At 36.2% G+C, this 17,133-nt stretch overlaps 1 protein-coding gene and 1 pseudogene across 1 annotated transcript in view; both read right to left on the minus strand.

The window, feature by feature from the left end:
* The window catches only part of LOC149543042 (squamosa promoter-binding-like protein 1), a 74,531-nt gene extending 57,979 nt beyond the window's left edge, over window positions 1–16,552 (minus strand). The window contains exons 1-2 of the mRNA XM_089797974.1: window positions 15,231–16,552; window positions 13,181–13,362 (exon numbers count right to left, since the gene is read on the minus strand). Coding sequence (XP_089654100.1) covers window positions 13,181–13,362; window positions 15,231–15,808 — 760 coding nt within the window. The 5' untranslated portion in view covers window positions 15,809–16,552. The remainder of the gene's footprint in view (window positions 1–13,180; window positions 13,363–15,230) is intronic.
* LOC149543043 (uncharacterized) overlaps window positions 15,964–17,133 on the minus strand; it is a 63,572-nt pseudogene continuing 62,402 nt past the window's right edge.

A 17,133-nucleotide genomic window follows, 5' to 3' on the forward strand; every position in this document is an offset into this window, starting at 1 on the left:
CACGACACATGGTATCAGCTAATAGCAGAGCATATTGTTCAGATGCGAATAAGACTGCAGAGAAGGTCAAATGAAATCTCACCCACAGACGGTATGATATAGAGAAAATAAGGAACAACATCAAAGCTTCCCGTATAAACAATAAAAGTTTTCAAAGTATTGACGCCCGGTGAGACCCTGTGCTGTCAAATGCATAGCAGTGATAATCCTGTATAGCAATGTCTTCAAACATTAATGATCAACGACATATACTATCCTTGCTTATTTCATGATTCCGATGAACTTGATCGCTGTGATTATTGCATCATTCTTAGAAGAATTATGATCAGATCTTGGTGCATCTTGTAGTGATTAAGACGGTAATAAACGTGAATAGTGGTCCAGCATATGTACTGTGTTTCACGCAGCAGACAAAGATGCTGTTGGCATACAGGATGTAACCGGCAAAATCAAGAAAGGACATGGAGAAACATTTGTTGACTAAGTGATAAAGAGATATAAACTCTTCTTCTTCATTCATGTTAACAAGGGTATAATCCAAACAAGCATCTACGGCAATAATATATTAGTCCAATCCGACAAACAAAGCATCCGATTGAAGTATGAGGTAAATGGAATATGGGACAGAATGAGAAGTTATCAACCACTTCATTCTTCTGTTTTTGGTGAAGAGAATGTTCAGCAGAACTAACGGCAGAATGAACCTGGGAACCATCGTAAGTCTGGGATATCTGCACGTCGAACCTTAGGAATATCTGTTGAAGCCCAATAAGTGAAGTCCGAGTAGAATCTGGGAGATCCCGATACAACATGCTCAATCAAGGAGACTTCAGCGCTCATCTTTCACAAAACCGCTAGTTATGATTTGATGATATACATCTAACAATGCTTCATATGTTCTGCAGGTCTGGACTATGCACGTGGAAGATGAAGACTTTCACTTAGCCTGAATACATCACTATGTGCGGCAAGGACATTCTCCCAAATGATGCTCAACCCGTGAAATACAAAAGCTAGCAGATGTGCTGTAAAAAGCAATAGAGAACACGAATCTCGGGTGCCGGTGTGGAGGGATATGCATGGGCATGGAAGTTTCTACTTTCCCCGAGGGATCACATCCTATTCTGCAAGACCAAAGAAATTAGAACATATGGAATACGCATTCAAGCAGTGGACGCAAAGGGCATGAATACACGCCGATGAAGAAATATAAGGAGTAATTAAAACGTCGGTTATATCTGGATAAAATTAAACCATATTAAGTGTTTAATATTGGTTAGTTTTTAATTATAAAAAGATGTGATGCTTGAAAAGCAACCGACACCCTTCAGCCTTCTATAAATATGTAATGAAAAATCAAACAAGCCTCACCATTCAGATATACCAAAACTCTCTGCATTTTTTAAGCATATGTGCTATTTAAACTCCTTCCTTGGAAAAGATTGAAGTTTGAACCAAGCTCTTGGATACTGAATTATTGGGCATAAATTTCGATATTATTTGAGATCAAATTGTGTTGAGTGGGGCATCAGCATTTGAGTGTCTTCAATATAATTAGTAAGATTTTTATTTGCTTTAGAGTTAAATTACTATATAGTTCGTCCTTTGTGATCATCTTTATTTTCTATTAATAATTTGTTATTAGGATAAGTGGATCAAATTGTTCGTTGCTATTTAAACCCGATAAATACAAATATTGTGAAATATTGTGATTGTTTCCTTATTTGTATCTATTTTGTCTTCATAAGGGTTAAAACATTATAGAACGGTTCAAATACGCATAAATACAAAGTAATTTGACGCATCCTGATAATTGAATTGTTTATGGATTTAATATACATGATATCATAAAGTTGTATGTGAATTCATATAGTTTTGACTCTATTGCCCTTTTAAATTTCAGCACTGATCATTAACAAGCTCATAATACTCAATCTATATGCTAGCAATATTCTAATCTTTTCCCTTTAAGGGTTTGATATCTATTTGTTTTAATAATTCGCTTTTGATCTTATTTCAGCATTCACAAGTTTATTAAAATAATCGTATTTTTTAAGATTAATACTCACTATTAGCAATCCAGAAGTTTCCTTAACATCTTGCCATTTTGGAAAACTGTCTTTACATTAAATTTATCTGCTATAAACATCTTGGATATAAGTTTGTTATCCAGGATCAAGTGCACCGGCCTTGGTTTTGCAGAGCCAGAAGCACAAAGGATCCAGATTGAATTGATTGATCCTGTCAAGTTGGCCACAACCGATTAGATATCCCAGCATCAAGCAAGCAAGGCTCGTAGGATTCTAATCTACGGTTTTGGGAACCAACACGGTGTCCCCTTCTTTGGAATGTTTTGCAAAAAGAGACAAGAGCCTACCACTAACCCTCCCAAAATCAACAACACATCTGACCAAAGATTATCAAAAAACATCCAACCTTTTGTTGGATAACAAAATTGCCTTCCCTAGAGACATACAAACAATGAGAACAACTATCACGATTTTCAAGAAAAATTGGCAAACCCTCCAAAGTTTGTAGATGAGCATGATGCCCCAAAACAAACTGCAAAAAGCCATTACTTTTTAAAAGAAAAATCAACAAAAGCCCAACACAATTTTCAAGGTGAAAAATGATCAAAACCGAACATGAATTTTAAGGTGAAAAATCAATCAAAACCAACAGAATCCAAGAAATGGATAATAGAATGCAAATGTTCATTTATGAGGAAAAACAATATTAACTCATAAACCCACTAGATAATTTTTAAGAAGAAAATTATAAACCCATAAAGGAAGCACACACAACTTTGCGAATTACAGAATCAGAAATTTTTTAAAGGAAAAAATTATGAAAACCCATTAGAGAAACCTTCATGCGGCAAAATATGAGACTTTGCATAGTAAAAACAGCACATGCATGTACATGCAACTCACAAAAAATCACATGCAAGTAAATGCAGCCTTTGAAAATTAGAGACTTTTGCCCAAACTAAGAAATCAATCACATGTCAAAGCCCTCAACCAGGCTTGCGATTTTCAAGAAAAATCTTCGAAGACAAACCACAAATTTCATTAAATACTTCTAACAAAAACAAACTTCTGAAAAAAAATTCCAGAACTGAAGAGGCTCAAATTTTTCTTTAAAAATTCACCAACTTTTATGAAATCCCATCGAGCTGCTTTGATACCATGTTATGTTAAATCAATGTTGTTGTAGTTGTATTAAACAAAGGAGGTGAAAGCTCCTTATATAGATATACAAAGATAAAGTTTCTAAAAAGAAACAATTGTGAACTAAAGACGGAAATAAAAACCATCTAATAAACTAAAGATAACTAAGATGACCATTAAATAAACACTACAATATTCTAATAAGGTTAACGACATCTACTACATAAGGAGTCCAAAAGAAGTGTACAATATTTATGTTTGAGTCTCCTACCCGCTACTAAATATGTTGTTGCATTATAATTTATGATTTGAACATTATCAATTCCCACCTCCATTACAACTTACTCTAACACCATAACCAAAGTTTCAGCAGTCTTCACCTTGCTAGAGCTATCCACAAATTTCAAAAACACCATATCACTCTTGCAAGAAACCAAAAATTAATATGATGGTGTGGTTTTTGCCATTCATCCACCCATCTGAAAGAATGGTGCAACCACATTGTTTCCATTGTAGTTTTTGTTCTTCCACTACTTTTGCCCCAGAAACTGCATCTATGAAAAACTTACAAGTATGAAATAAAATAAATTGTTACTTAAGTACACAATTTTAATCAAAAAAAACTTACATTCAACAAAAATAACACACTGCCGTATATTAAAAAGAGCATAAATTTAGTCTACACTCTAAAAATCAAAATTCAACATAAGAGTGAGACTTTTGAATGTGTTTGATATCCCCATCGGAGTCACCAAAAATTATTTGCTAACAATGTTGTAAGTCGCTCACACTACAACCTACTAACTTTAGGCAACAATGTAGTGAGATAAATCTCTCCTCTCAGCAATCGAGGAGGCTTTTGTTGGTGACTACAACAAAAACCTAATTCAAATTGACAAATGGGTGATTTTCCAAATCAACTCCTCTAGTCAACGAGCCCTTGGTCTATTGGTGAAGTTGAATGGCTCACAAAGAGCCCACCAAGGATCAAGTCTTGCTGAGTGCAAGGCCCATAGACATCATAAGGGATGAGGCCGAGATCGTGCCCCAGGCGAATTTGGCAGCGTGGATGCTCCTCAGTCCTTGGCTCTTAGCCGAAGAGGTGTTCAGTATTCAGGCACGTGTGGGCCCGTATCGAGTACCTAAAAGTTAATGGTGGCCTTCGCTGGTTGGTAGCTCGCAAGCTTCATGCCTCGCTGGGCTGAACCCTCCATCAAAAAAAAAAAAAAAAAAAAACAACTCTTTTTTGGGAATTATTGGAGGAAAACAACTACTACATGCAAATTATCAGAAGGTACCTAGTACAATGACAATATTGGTGGCTTAATAGTTGACGTAAGAACTCTTAAGACAAAAATTATAACTAGATTTGTTTGATTGATAATAAGAACTCAAAGTCTCTTACAATCAATCATTTTTTGAGAGTAAAGTGAATAGCTAACAAGGCACGAAGTATCTTGCCAACTATCCAAGTTGAAATAATATACTTGAAATTAAACCACAAATTCTTTTGTACCAAGTATTTGCAACCACTATCAAATTGTAAAAATTATGTTTCCAAAAGCTCAAAGTCTGCAAGAAACAAAACCGAACACTCAAATGTTTTACAAAATAGATTATAAACTAAACAAAAAATAAATTAATCAAGTCAACTTAAGAAAATAAAGATCAACTTCAAGCTTCACAAACAAAATTTAAGAAAACTTGCTTTTGTATTCAATTCAGAAACTTTTGTATCCACAAACACAAAGTTTTCACGTTACAAACACTTCAGCATAGCCTTCTTGTATAGAGCAAAAGATGAACATATGAAATGAACTCTCTTCTTTATATAGGAAACAAAGAGAAAGGTAGAGAGGGAAGAAGAAACTCTTGGCCACCTTGACTTATTCTACTAACAAACCCCTAACTAACTTTGACTTATTCTAAGTTGCACGCCTAATGCTACTACAACTCTATTACATGAAGTGTCTATACAGGTGCATGTTTCCTGTATTTACAAAGTACATTGCTTTTACATGTATCAAAACTATTTCTATTTCTTTAAAAAAAAAAAAAGTATCCAAGGCACTTTGAAAGATCTTTACAACGTATCCATGAATTCATTTTATTTATCCAATGATTCTTGTACAATTCTTGCATCTAATTCTCTTGTGCTTCATGCAACAACTGTTAGCTTGTAGATATCATTTGTGTTTGCTCCAATAACATTGCTGCATTCTTTTATCTTGCTTTGGAGATCATATAGTGAGAATTTGTGACTTGAAAGAGCATCAATCTCTCAAAATCAAAGTCTTCCACCCCAAGTTGTAGGTGAATAACTTCCTCAAACTCTGTTATGAGAACTCCCTCATCAACAAGTTCTTTGTTTTCAGTGATAATTGCACATGTCAGTTGTTGAAAACCATCGCTAATCATATGTTCGTGGTCTTGTAGGAATTGTATTTTTACTCCGCCTTCAACCACTAGGCTTTACAACACTTTTTCCATGTTGTCCTTTAGATGCAAGATATAGTATTACATCTCTACTAAAGAGAAAATACCATAATGACGCAAACCATCTAAGTCAACTTCGCTCATAGTCTTCCACACATTTAGGTCCACTTCAAGAGATTTGAGTTGATGAAATGAACCAAGAAGTACCTTCAACCTGGCTGAAATATCTCTCCCACATCTCAGTATCTAGAAGCTATACCTAATCACATTCACCACTTGGGACACCAGACGATCACACTAATTATCCACGGCTCTGGCTTTCTTTGCAATCTACACTACGTGTTCTGAAAACTCAGTTGTCAAAGAGATCTTCATCTTCTCAATAATGTCTTGTAGTCTAGCACTCGCCTCCTTGAGTATGTTCATCCTTTCCCATAGCTTGGTATTCTTTTGTGTGAGCATGCTAAGAACATCATGTGCATCTTACTGACAAGCCAAGCGAGAGTGTTTACCAAGTTCAATTGTAGTGAACTTGTCATCACTGGTTTGCATTAGCTCTATTGGCTTTTCAACAATAAGCTCTGTGACCTCTACATATTTGGTGTTGTCAACATCCACCATAATCCTTGACAATACCTTAGCCTTCTTTGTCTTAGGAACCTTCACCTTTGCAACCATGCCTTCAAGTGGAAGTTCCTCCTTCCTCTTTTGAGTAATTTTGGTGAGCCAAGGAGGAAGAGTAAAGGATAAGGACCCTAAGGCAGCAGTAGTAACCAAAGTAGACACTGGATCAACTTGTGCAACTGTAGCTACAATAGATGGGGCATCAGACATAACTGCCACTGGAGTTGGGCTGCTATCTATAACCTCGGCCATGAATTGTGTCGATGAAATATCCATCAATGTCATGGATGGAACCGCAATATTTGGGATAGACATGTGTAGGCATCGAACACACTCTTGAAGCTATGATATTGCTCGACTGTCGAGACCATAGCAATATTGCTCCACTGTCGAGACTACAAAAGCAACTAAAGGGATGTGCATAGCCACTATAATTGGAATAGGATCTACATAGTGCCCACCCAGAACGAAGAGTATCCACACCAACAAGCAAGGGTGAACCCGTTGACTTATCTGAGGCGAGTGTAGAATCAAGAAAGGAAGTTGCAATCAAGACTTCTAAAGGAGGAGGTCTCCTTGGAGAGCACTTTCGTGGAGCTAAAGGAAGCTCATCATCGCTGAGAGCAATGTGAATCTTTTGAGGTTCGCCAATTTTCACCTCAAGTACACGTCCCTTGCCTTTGTCACCCTTGATGGTGAGCTTTGCAATGGTTGTTTTCAAAGACTCTATGCTATCCTTCTGTTTACCTCTCATTTCAACCCTTAGACCGATTGGACCCAAAAGATCAAAATATTTTACACACTTTACCTTTATGGTCTTCAACCCTCTTTTTTGTGACCAAATGTTAACGCTGACAAGAATAGGTTGAAAACAGTCCAAAATGGAGTTGCTTTCCTTAAATGGTTAAGATGGAGAGTGGATAGGAAGCTTATCGAGGTGATGCTCGTTGTACTCTAGTTCCAGGACTTGATCATCTTCAAACCTAGCAAGGATTGCTGCAAGATTGATGTCTACAATTTATTTAAGGGTTAACTAGCAATAATCGATCTAGCAGATATCAATCTTCGTGTGCAAGTCAACCCAAAGCTCTAGATGGCAATGAACAAGAAAATAAGATTTTATGATTTGGTCATTTATTCCTCACCAGTCAAAGCAAGCGCGTGCCATGAACTTCAAATTGATCCTTTAGTTCAAACTCCATGTTTTTGGCCTTTAACACTATGTCTAGCGAATAGACGTCAATCTTTAAAGGATTTTTTGATGACATACGAAAGCTTGGACCATGCAAAGAAGACTATTATGATTGTACTGCCATCAACTATATCACTAACTTTATGAGAATGATTTTGTCAGTGGGATAACGTGAAAGAGTATATGGCTCGTCTCTGAAATAACCAACTCCCATGTAGGTAAAGTTGGAAAACTTGAGGAAGAGACAACCATATTATTCACTTTTGCCCATGCTTTGTCAAACACCCACTTCTTGGTAATTCCTTGTTGAAGAAGCACATATAATGCCCAAAGAAGGCATCTTGTACTACTATTATCATGCAACTAGATATCAGAATGAGCCGATCAAAATACTCCCATACCGGCATTGTCATGTGGTCACCCCTGGTAGATATGCCTGAGAATGAACTCAGGGCAGCAACAATGTATACCAAATAAGAGTTCATACAAATAGTCCCAGTCGAAGAGAGTTGGGACAGCTGCTCCAATAATATATCACTCATCATCTCTCCCCAAAAGATTTTATTTTGTTTTAAATGGACGATGAGAGAGATATACTTGTACATCCACGACTCAAAGACATTGGATTCTTTGAGTCCAGCATGTGACTAAGCATAGTGATGAGATAATTGATTCCTTCTTTGAAATCAAAACGGCCCACACCTTTTGGCCATCTAACAAGACCTTGTTTATAAGCCAATTGGCATTCACATACGCATTGCATTCAGCAATATCATTGTTCCATCTCTCAAGGCTTTTGTTTAGTGATGTTAATCACCAACAGAGCTAATGGAACTCAGAAGATTCAGTCAAGAGTTTTTGGATCCAAACTAATGATGGTCTTCCCATCTTTATCTCTAATTGTTCTTGATGAAACATACAGATTCTTGGCACAGGCAACTATGAACTCGGACTCATGAACAGCCACGGGGAAAGTGGAAACTAAATGAATGCCCCTCTGTTTGATATATAACATATCACTTACCCATGCATCATCTACCCTCTTCAAGAAATCCTTGATATCCAAGTGTGGGATATTGGGGTCTTTGACGCCTTCACAAGAAAAAGTGACTTGTGAAGGAGGCATGGAGTTGTGATATTGATCATACTGGTGCTTCATTTTTTGTGTCTCTTTACCTTTATCTGGAGTGATGTTCTCTGACATGACAAGTGTGTACACGCAAGCAACTTTGACATGGAAATTCCACAATATAAATATATCTTCAAGAGGTGGATCCATGGTGTATTTTTTAGCATTCAAGCGTGGAATATGGGACTTATTCATGGAAGGTATAGCTGGATGTTACTGGCACAGCGAATGCATGCAACAATTTGAGCTCAAAAACATGTGTTCTTATGATGGAATACCCAAAAAATGGTTTTTAGAATGTGAAAGCATGTGCGAACAGCAGTGCTGTTGTATGGAAAATGCATGAAAATGAATGTAAGGATGTTTACTTATAATGAGATTTTATGTTTTTAACCATAAGTTAATGTGCAAGCAACCACCATCATAAGTTTTCAAGTCATGTAGCAGCGGTACATAAAAATTGAACGGAGTGTATGCCAGCATTAAAGTGAGGTTTTTGAATGCAAAAGCACGTGCTAAAATAGCTCACTTTATTGGGATGTCTTCCTGGAACAGGTTTTTTAATCCCGACTCCATGTACAAGCAAGATGAAGTACTTGCACATACAACTTAAAGAATTTAGACGGAAAATAGGAGTACGTCATATACATTATGCAAATCTGAATTTTTGATCGAAACGACTTGCATAAACAAGAGAACCATTATATACCACAAAGCCCTATAAAAATGGCAAAGAAGCATACATTTTTCTCAAGAAGCAAGGAGTCTTTTAATCTCTTGCAAAATATCTGAAAATGAATCCAAGGAGATTTCTTGGATTTAGAACAATTGCGAGATGAATTGTTAAATAAACTTTGAATCTTGACTCAATCTTTGCAAAATTTGAGTCAAAATTCGTAGTTTTCCAAGTGTAAGAAGTCGAGATTAAAATTGCATCATTTTGGGAGCCATTTTGACCGAGCAATGTGCAATATGCAATGCATATTAAAAATGGCATCCAAAGCATTGTATGCAACTTGAAGTGGATTGTATGGAAGCTGGAAATGATAAACAACACTTTAGATCTTACCTTGAGCCAAAGAATTGAAGATTTGATGAAGGAAAATGCTCAAACATAAAGTATTTTTGGGCAAAAAAGTGCCCTAAATAGGTTGTAGAATGAGCAAAAGCCTCTTTAATCTGCACTTTTGAGTAGCTAAGAATGAGCCTTGGGTGATTTCATGCAAAAAAACAACCCTATGGAGAGAAGGAATCATCAAGTGTTGACCAAGATATGAGTGATTCTTAGTTACAAATCCCATTTTTACTCAAAAATGCCCAAATTCGGTGGGTTTTTACAAATCAGAAACATGTGTTTTGGGTCCAAAAATTGCCACCCATACTTGGACAAGCAAAAAAACCTTGCAAAATGAGTAAAATGAGAAAAGATGCACTTTTGTAATGTCCCCATTTTAGCAGTTGACCAAGTGTGTGTGCGTTAGCCTTGTTCTACATGGTCCCGAGGGCTAACGGGATCCTGGAATGTTTTGGCCTAATCATTTCCAGTTTGGGCCAAAACGAAGTTGATTTACTCAGTTTCAGGCATACTTACTATTTTTAGTAAGTCGGCAGGACACAGTGCAGGTCAATTTTGGTGATTGGATTCGATACTCCTCGGTGAGAGCTTTCCGATGAGCTATCACTCGCATTATTCGGAGTCCGATTGCTAATATATTTTAATGTCTGAAGTTTTATTAAAGTAACGTCTAATTTAATTGTAAAATATTAAAGTGTTACTTTAATATTTATTTTATGGTGATGTGTACCCAAGGGAGACATAAGGGGTATTTTAATATATGTTTTATATATTACACATCTTTTATCCCACATTGCCCATATGAGTTGAGCGGACCCTTGGAAATAGAATAAAAGGAAGCATTTGTGGCTTCATTAGGCAGGTTGAATATGAGAAGAAATTGGTGTGTGAGTTGCAGCTCTGTTCTTGGCATTTGAGGACGTCTATCCTCTCTTGTAACATTCTAGACGTCATTCCCTTGGAGTTTGGCCTTTGGAATTCTTTGTTATTAGCTTCATTATCAGGCAGTTTAGTTGCATTTCCGACTACAGGCAGATTTGGTATTTTGCTCATATCTTCTTCACTACTTGTCCGACGCTTATGCCGCTTGGAGGGAATGGTATTATGAAGGTAGTGGACTGATTGAAGGACAAAGTATTGTAGCAGCAAGTTCGTAAGCATGGGCTGGAGTATTATGTCAATACTGCTGAAGTAATTAGTGAGTTGATAAATTTGCTATGTATTTGGTTTTATGAATTCTGAAAATAACATTTTATTAGCAGCAATTCATTTCCACTTTGCATATCATTGTAGTTTCTTTCTTGTTTATGTTGTATGATACCAATTCCATGCACGAAACACAACAAACAATAAACGTTTGATTTCCGGAGTTATAAGGGGTTTAAAACATTAAACGGAGAAATAAGAAGTTGAATGCAAACTGTTTGACATAATTCCTTTCAGCAATTTGGTTTAGTTTTTGGGACATCCAGGGGTGCCCATTACAACTTTTGAGTGCTTAAAACATGTGTTTTCAATTCTAAAAATGCATATAAAATGGAGTAAAGACGTGTTTTTGAAGACAAATCGCCAACCATAAAGCCAATGGTTATAAAATGACTATGTATGCACTTTTTGGTGATCAAAGCACATGCTTTTGGGTCTAAAATTGCCACCCATATCCTTTTTAACTTTAAAAGCTTTTAAGGAAAGCAATGACACATTTTGGTCACAAAAGCATATGTTTTTTACTTGAAAATCGCCACCTATAGGTAGTTAAAAAAAGTTAAAAGCAAACATAAGTAATGACATGTTTTTTGGCATGGAAAGCCCACCATATGCATTAACATGTAAAACGCCTCTTAATGAAGAAGTAATGACATGTTTTGTGGGAGGAATAACACATGATTTTGATAATGCATGTGCTTTTGGATTCAAATTCCCCACCTATATGCATTTTGACCCTAACTCAAGTCAAGAAACATATTAATAAACTTTAAAAGTGCAATATCTTGTGCTTTTGGGTTTAAATTCTCCAATTAAAAGCACTTAAATGGTAAAGTAACATGTTATTACCTATAAAAAGACCACTTGCATGCATTTAGGACTTATTTTTATTGGCAGAGGGGTTTTAATAGGTATTTTGCATGTTGATATGCTTTGAGTGATAAAAAGTTAAAACCCCACCTTTATGCATTTTAAATGTCTCATGTAATTTAAGTTAATAAATAACTATATTTTTCAATAAAGTAACATGAAAATAGACTTTAAAACGCTAAATTTCATAGAACATTAAAAAATACGATCAAATCAACTCAGAATGCGCTAAAATTTTAAAATGGCTGTCAAAATCCACTTTAAATATTAAATATAATTTTATTTCGTGCAATTGCCAATAAGAAGCCAATTTTTCAGGTTTTTTAATCACAATGTGTTGTCGCCCTGAAAATCCCCACCTTTTACTTCATAACTTGAGCTAGGCAGCTCCATTTGAGGTCTAAGTTAGCTCAAAACGAGTGGGATTGGAACGGCTATTATCATAAGGCAAAAACAAGGCTTAAAACTATTTACGAAAAAACAAAAAACAAAACCAAAAACATGAAACTTTACCAGAAATCAAGCGTCTACAATTAGAGAAGAAAAACTTTTCCTTGTAAACATTAAAAACTAAACAAAAACCTTCAAAAAAAAAGCATGAATAAAGTTACATAGACTACAATTTAGGGATAACAAATTGCCTTAATGATGCTTTACGAATACATTAAAACAAAAAGGTTATACCTACGAATTCATGAGAATATTACATAGATTTGCCTCAATATTGTGATGCCAAAATTGAGGACAACATTTTTAGGATTCAACCATGTAGTTTTCAAGTCAAACTCATTGACCCATGCTTCATGAGTAGTGGTTCACAAGAACTCATCTCTCATGACAATGAGCAGAACACTTAGCACTCATTGCAGATAGGTGGGTGAAGCATCGAGCCTTCCTAAGAGGTCACCCATCTCAGTATTGTTTGGGATGGGTGAACTCCCAGGAAAGCTCAATGCATCACCTATGTAAGCATCACCTACATGCAATGAGTGCTAAGTATTCCACTCATTCTCATGAGACATGGGTTTTTGTGAGCCAGTGCTCATGAAACATCAATCAATGAGTTTCACTCGAACAATACACGGCTGAATCCTAATAGCAATATCACAATTTGACTTGTTGCAGAATATATCTCCTACTTATTAATTCATTAACTATCAACGACAAAAGATTTGTTGACAAGCTGTACATATGGTTCATAACTTGAAACAACCAGTTGGTGTGTTACTTTCTCAAATATTTTTTAATGTCCCACGACACATTCACAAGTTAAATACTGATTGCGGCTTTTGTTTTTAACTATTACCTCGATCACAAAGCCAATAGTTATGAACAGTTCTTTAGGTCTCAGAATTCAAAATCAAAGAACTATCTTTCCCTTCCTCCTTCATAGAAAATTTTGTATGTAAAAATAAGCAAGAATGATGTTCTTTATGTTTGCCTCACAACTGAAAAGAGCAGCAGATTAAGAGATTTACTTTGCAACTGAGATAGAACCCTCAGCAGGGTCATAATCAGAGATGCGCTGGAATGTTCATCATTCAAACATGCTCCGGCAAAAATGGCATCAGGATGAGATTTCCTCCGTCGCCTGTTATGACCAGCTAACCGTCTTCTACAGCTTCTCTTCCCTTCATCAAACTCTTCAAGAAGATGAAACCTGCTCAAGATTCAATCATTACAAACTGTTCAGAAATAAGTTCATATTTTATAGTACAGGTCATTCAATCTTAAATGTTGCCATTCAAACTACAGTAAGGAAGAGTTTGCTAATGCTTAGCTCAATTTATGTGTGAAAGAAATTGATTTGCAGTCTAGATGACCAACCTAGTTTGCATGACCCTTGTAATATTTTTTCTAAATCATCTCAGAACTTTATTTGTTTAGCTATTTGATGCCAGTAATATGGCTTATATTTGATGCTAGTAATATGGCTCAGTCCTATTACTATTTTAAACTAAGAAGAGGAAGACATAGATGTTATCAAGGAGGGGTTTCTGTAAATTCAAAGAATAGATTTTTGTCCCAAGATAGGGTAGAGGTCAGCATTATGGAAGCCTTGAGGGCAAGATCCAAGATGAAATATGGACTTCAATCTGTAAATTGTAAGTTGATATCTAGAAATTTTGGATAACACCTACACCTTTCATCATTAAACTGAATAGTAATATGATTGGATAGGTGCAAATTAATAGATAATTTGTCCTGATTAAATTAATACTATTTATGAAAAGCTTAGATTGAAATTATTGTATTTTAGAACATACAATGTAAGACTTTGAATTAAATATGAAATAATTATGTCTAATATAACAGAGGACATTACACTTTGAGAGAAATGATAGAGATAAGAACAAGGGTTTTGTACATTTGCACTACTAGTAAGCATCGAAGTCACTTGACCTGTTGGCGTGAAAGAAGTGAGATCGCCATTATTTTTTGGTTGGAATGCTACTTATGGCTGCCATATTGCTTTGGGTCCAGCATTTTTAGATGGGACTGAGTAGCAGTTCAAGAATCGTCCAACTCTAATCACCACTCCCCTGCCTTCAGCGGAAGCTTAAGCCCAATACTCCTAAATTCTAATGATGAAAGTTTAAAGCATTGGCTGTTGGATTGTTGGATAAGCTGACACTGTTTTTAATTCTAGCAACCTAGCTCATTGTTTAGCCTCTTTGGATTTTCACTCTTTTCTTTCATTTGAATTAGTTGCCCATGTGGGGTTGGAATCGCACCAGGGTTTTATTCTCTTACCAAGTATCCTTTAACCTTTGTGTTTTTTAAGGAAAAAATATGATAACAAATATTGATTGCACATTGCAACAGAGTTGAAAATTTTATATAATTTCTGAAGAAATAACTCATTATACTAGTACTTCTAAATGTAAATGTAAATTGAAACGTTGTCCTCAAAAATTAACACAGAATAAAGTTTTCCATTGGTTGTCTTTCAGCTAGAGCCTAGAAATTAAAAAATGACAATATTTCCTTCCTAAAAAAGACTAAGCGCACTAAGGTAGACCATAAGGTACAACCTGGATGCAACAATTTCTCTAACCAAAAGAAGGCTTTGATTTTGAGTTTCACATAAAGGTTTAAGTAATCACTGCATTTGCCCTTTTTTGTCATATTCTGCCAATTGTTTAGCTTTGTAAATGTTGCAACAAAAATAAATATGAGAACAATCAATCAATAAACAAAGCAGACATTCCTATCCAAGATAGGATAATGAAATTTTATGAGTCCAAATTCTGCAATACATATGTCAATCAGTGGATAGATGGTGGAGACGAGGCTAACCCATAAATGGCATGGAGTCAATAGGCCATTTACCTTACTCTTAAATGTAGTTCCATATGGTCAACACAAATTTTGAGAATTAACTACGTCCAAACCAATGTATTAGATAGAAATTGCACGAAAATGTTACCCCATTTAAACAATCCAAATCTCCCTTCACAATGTCAAAGCTAGAAAAGTAACGAAAATGCTCTAAGATTGGAAGGGAGCTCAAGTGATAACACTAACCTGCTACATTGTTGACAGAATCTCTGCATAAGGCGGCCGACTAAAGCCTTGTTAGCTTTAGCGTGCATTTCACAAACCTTGTGGCGCCTATGATAGTCCTTGGCAGTGTTAAGGTCAACTTTACAGTCATCAACCTGACACTTAGGAGTAGACTGAGGTGTTGGGGCAGGCATTGCACGGGGCCGTTTACCACTCCTACTCGTGTCGTTCACTGCCATGGAACTAGAACAATAATCATTACCTCCCAGCTTCAAAGTCAGGCATTCTGCCATGTCCTCTTCTTCACCCATCAGCACCTTTCTTCTTTTCTCTGATGCATTGTTTGCAATTATGTTGCCCACAACATTACTAGTTGTTTTGTGTATCTCAACTGAGTTGCTATGTACGGACATAGCCGTGAAGAGACGGCTATCCCATTCCCAATCATTCGCATTCCATTCATGCCTCCTCACGCCATATCCATCTCCATCTTCAATTACCTGCTTACCCTTAGACATCGAGACAAAATCATAACCTTTGTGATGCGGCGGCTGCAAAGCCTGATTTTCACACCGACTCATGCCAATTTTTGCCTCCATTGAAAGCACTATTCCATAAACCCCTAAAACATCATTCTCCCCATACCAAGACAGCCAAAATTTACACTAAGAGTAAATATTTCCCAGATCCAAGAATGTAGGAACCCAGTAATTTTATTCTCATATTCTCAAAAAAACTTAACTTTGACGAGAATTCAGAAAGCAGTAGAATCACAGACAGACCTCAAAGTCTCCTCACGCCCAACACGAGCACCAATAATTTTCCCCAAAAACAGCCGCAAATGGGTATTGTGAGCCCGGAGAATGTAACCCTCGACCAAATCAGCCGCCACAAAAGCTACGCGCATCTGTCAATCGAAAACTAGAAAACGAAAGTGGAATTGAAAGAGGAAAAGGACTACATGAGTAGTATTAAGTGGGTTCAGCGTGCGGGCACCGCTCCACAAGATTGAGACTGGAGAGATGCCTTGTACTTCTACCAATTGCGCATCGCCACCTACACGTATGGGTAAAAGCATTCTCTCTCGCCGGTCACATGGAGAACCCCGTACGGATCCCCGAGCACACCGTAAATTGCTGTTCAAACACTCTGTAACTACTGAATTCTTTAACAAATTCTTTGCCGAACTGTGTATATCATAATTTGGACCTGCACGGAATTCCCGAGTATTTCCCCTGTTTGAGGTAAAGGACTCTGACAAGCAGCCTCATGACACACACTTCCTTCCCCACTCTGCTTTCCTCCTCTTTTTGCTACCCGTTTGACCCGCCCACCCTATTCACACTTCTCAAGCGTAAAACCCGATCCTATAAAGTATTATAAGCTCTCCCCGGCAGGCTGACGTCATTAATTTTCAAATAAATGCAATACTAAATATAGTTGTTGTGAAGCGTCGGTAGGCTTACTTCGACTAGATATATTATAACAAATATGATTGGTGCTGACACTAGAAATATCTTCATAAAAATATGATTGGAAACTATAATTATTAATATTTTATCTATTCGTTAAGTCGCTTATTTTTTATTTTTCGAAAACGGATTCTATAAAATTTTAGTTTTGTAATAGTTTCCTTGTGTTTTCAATAAGTCATTAATGATGGGCAAGGGTGGAATGTGTTAAACGAAGGTATTCAAATTTATTTTGAAGTTAAAACTTTTTAGACACGTGTAAAAAAAAAATTTCTAAACTAGTTGGTAAAGTAAATAAATAGTATATTTGAATACATTAATTAAATAAAATAAATATCTAGAATATTTATTTGTCTTATATTTATTTTTATGTGATTGAAATTTAATTCGTATAAGTTACATTATTATAGTGTATGTAAGGTTTTGAGATACAATTTTCATTAGAAATGATT

This window comes from Cupressus sempervirens, chromosome 8 (genome assembly GCF_028749045.1).
Source record: "Cupressus sempervirens isolate cs-2001-9-10 chromosome 8, ASM2874904v1, whole genome shotgun sequence".
Taxonomy (NCBI): Eukaryota; Viridiplantae; Streptophyta; class Pinopsida; order Cupressales; family Cupressaceae; genus Cupressus; species Cupressus sempervirens.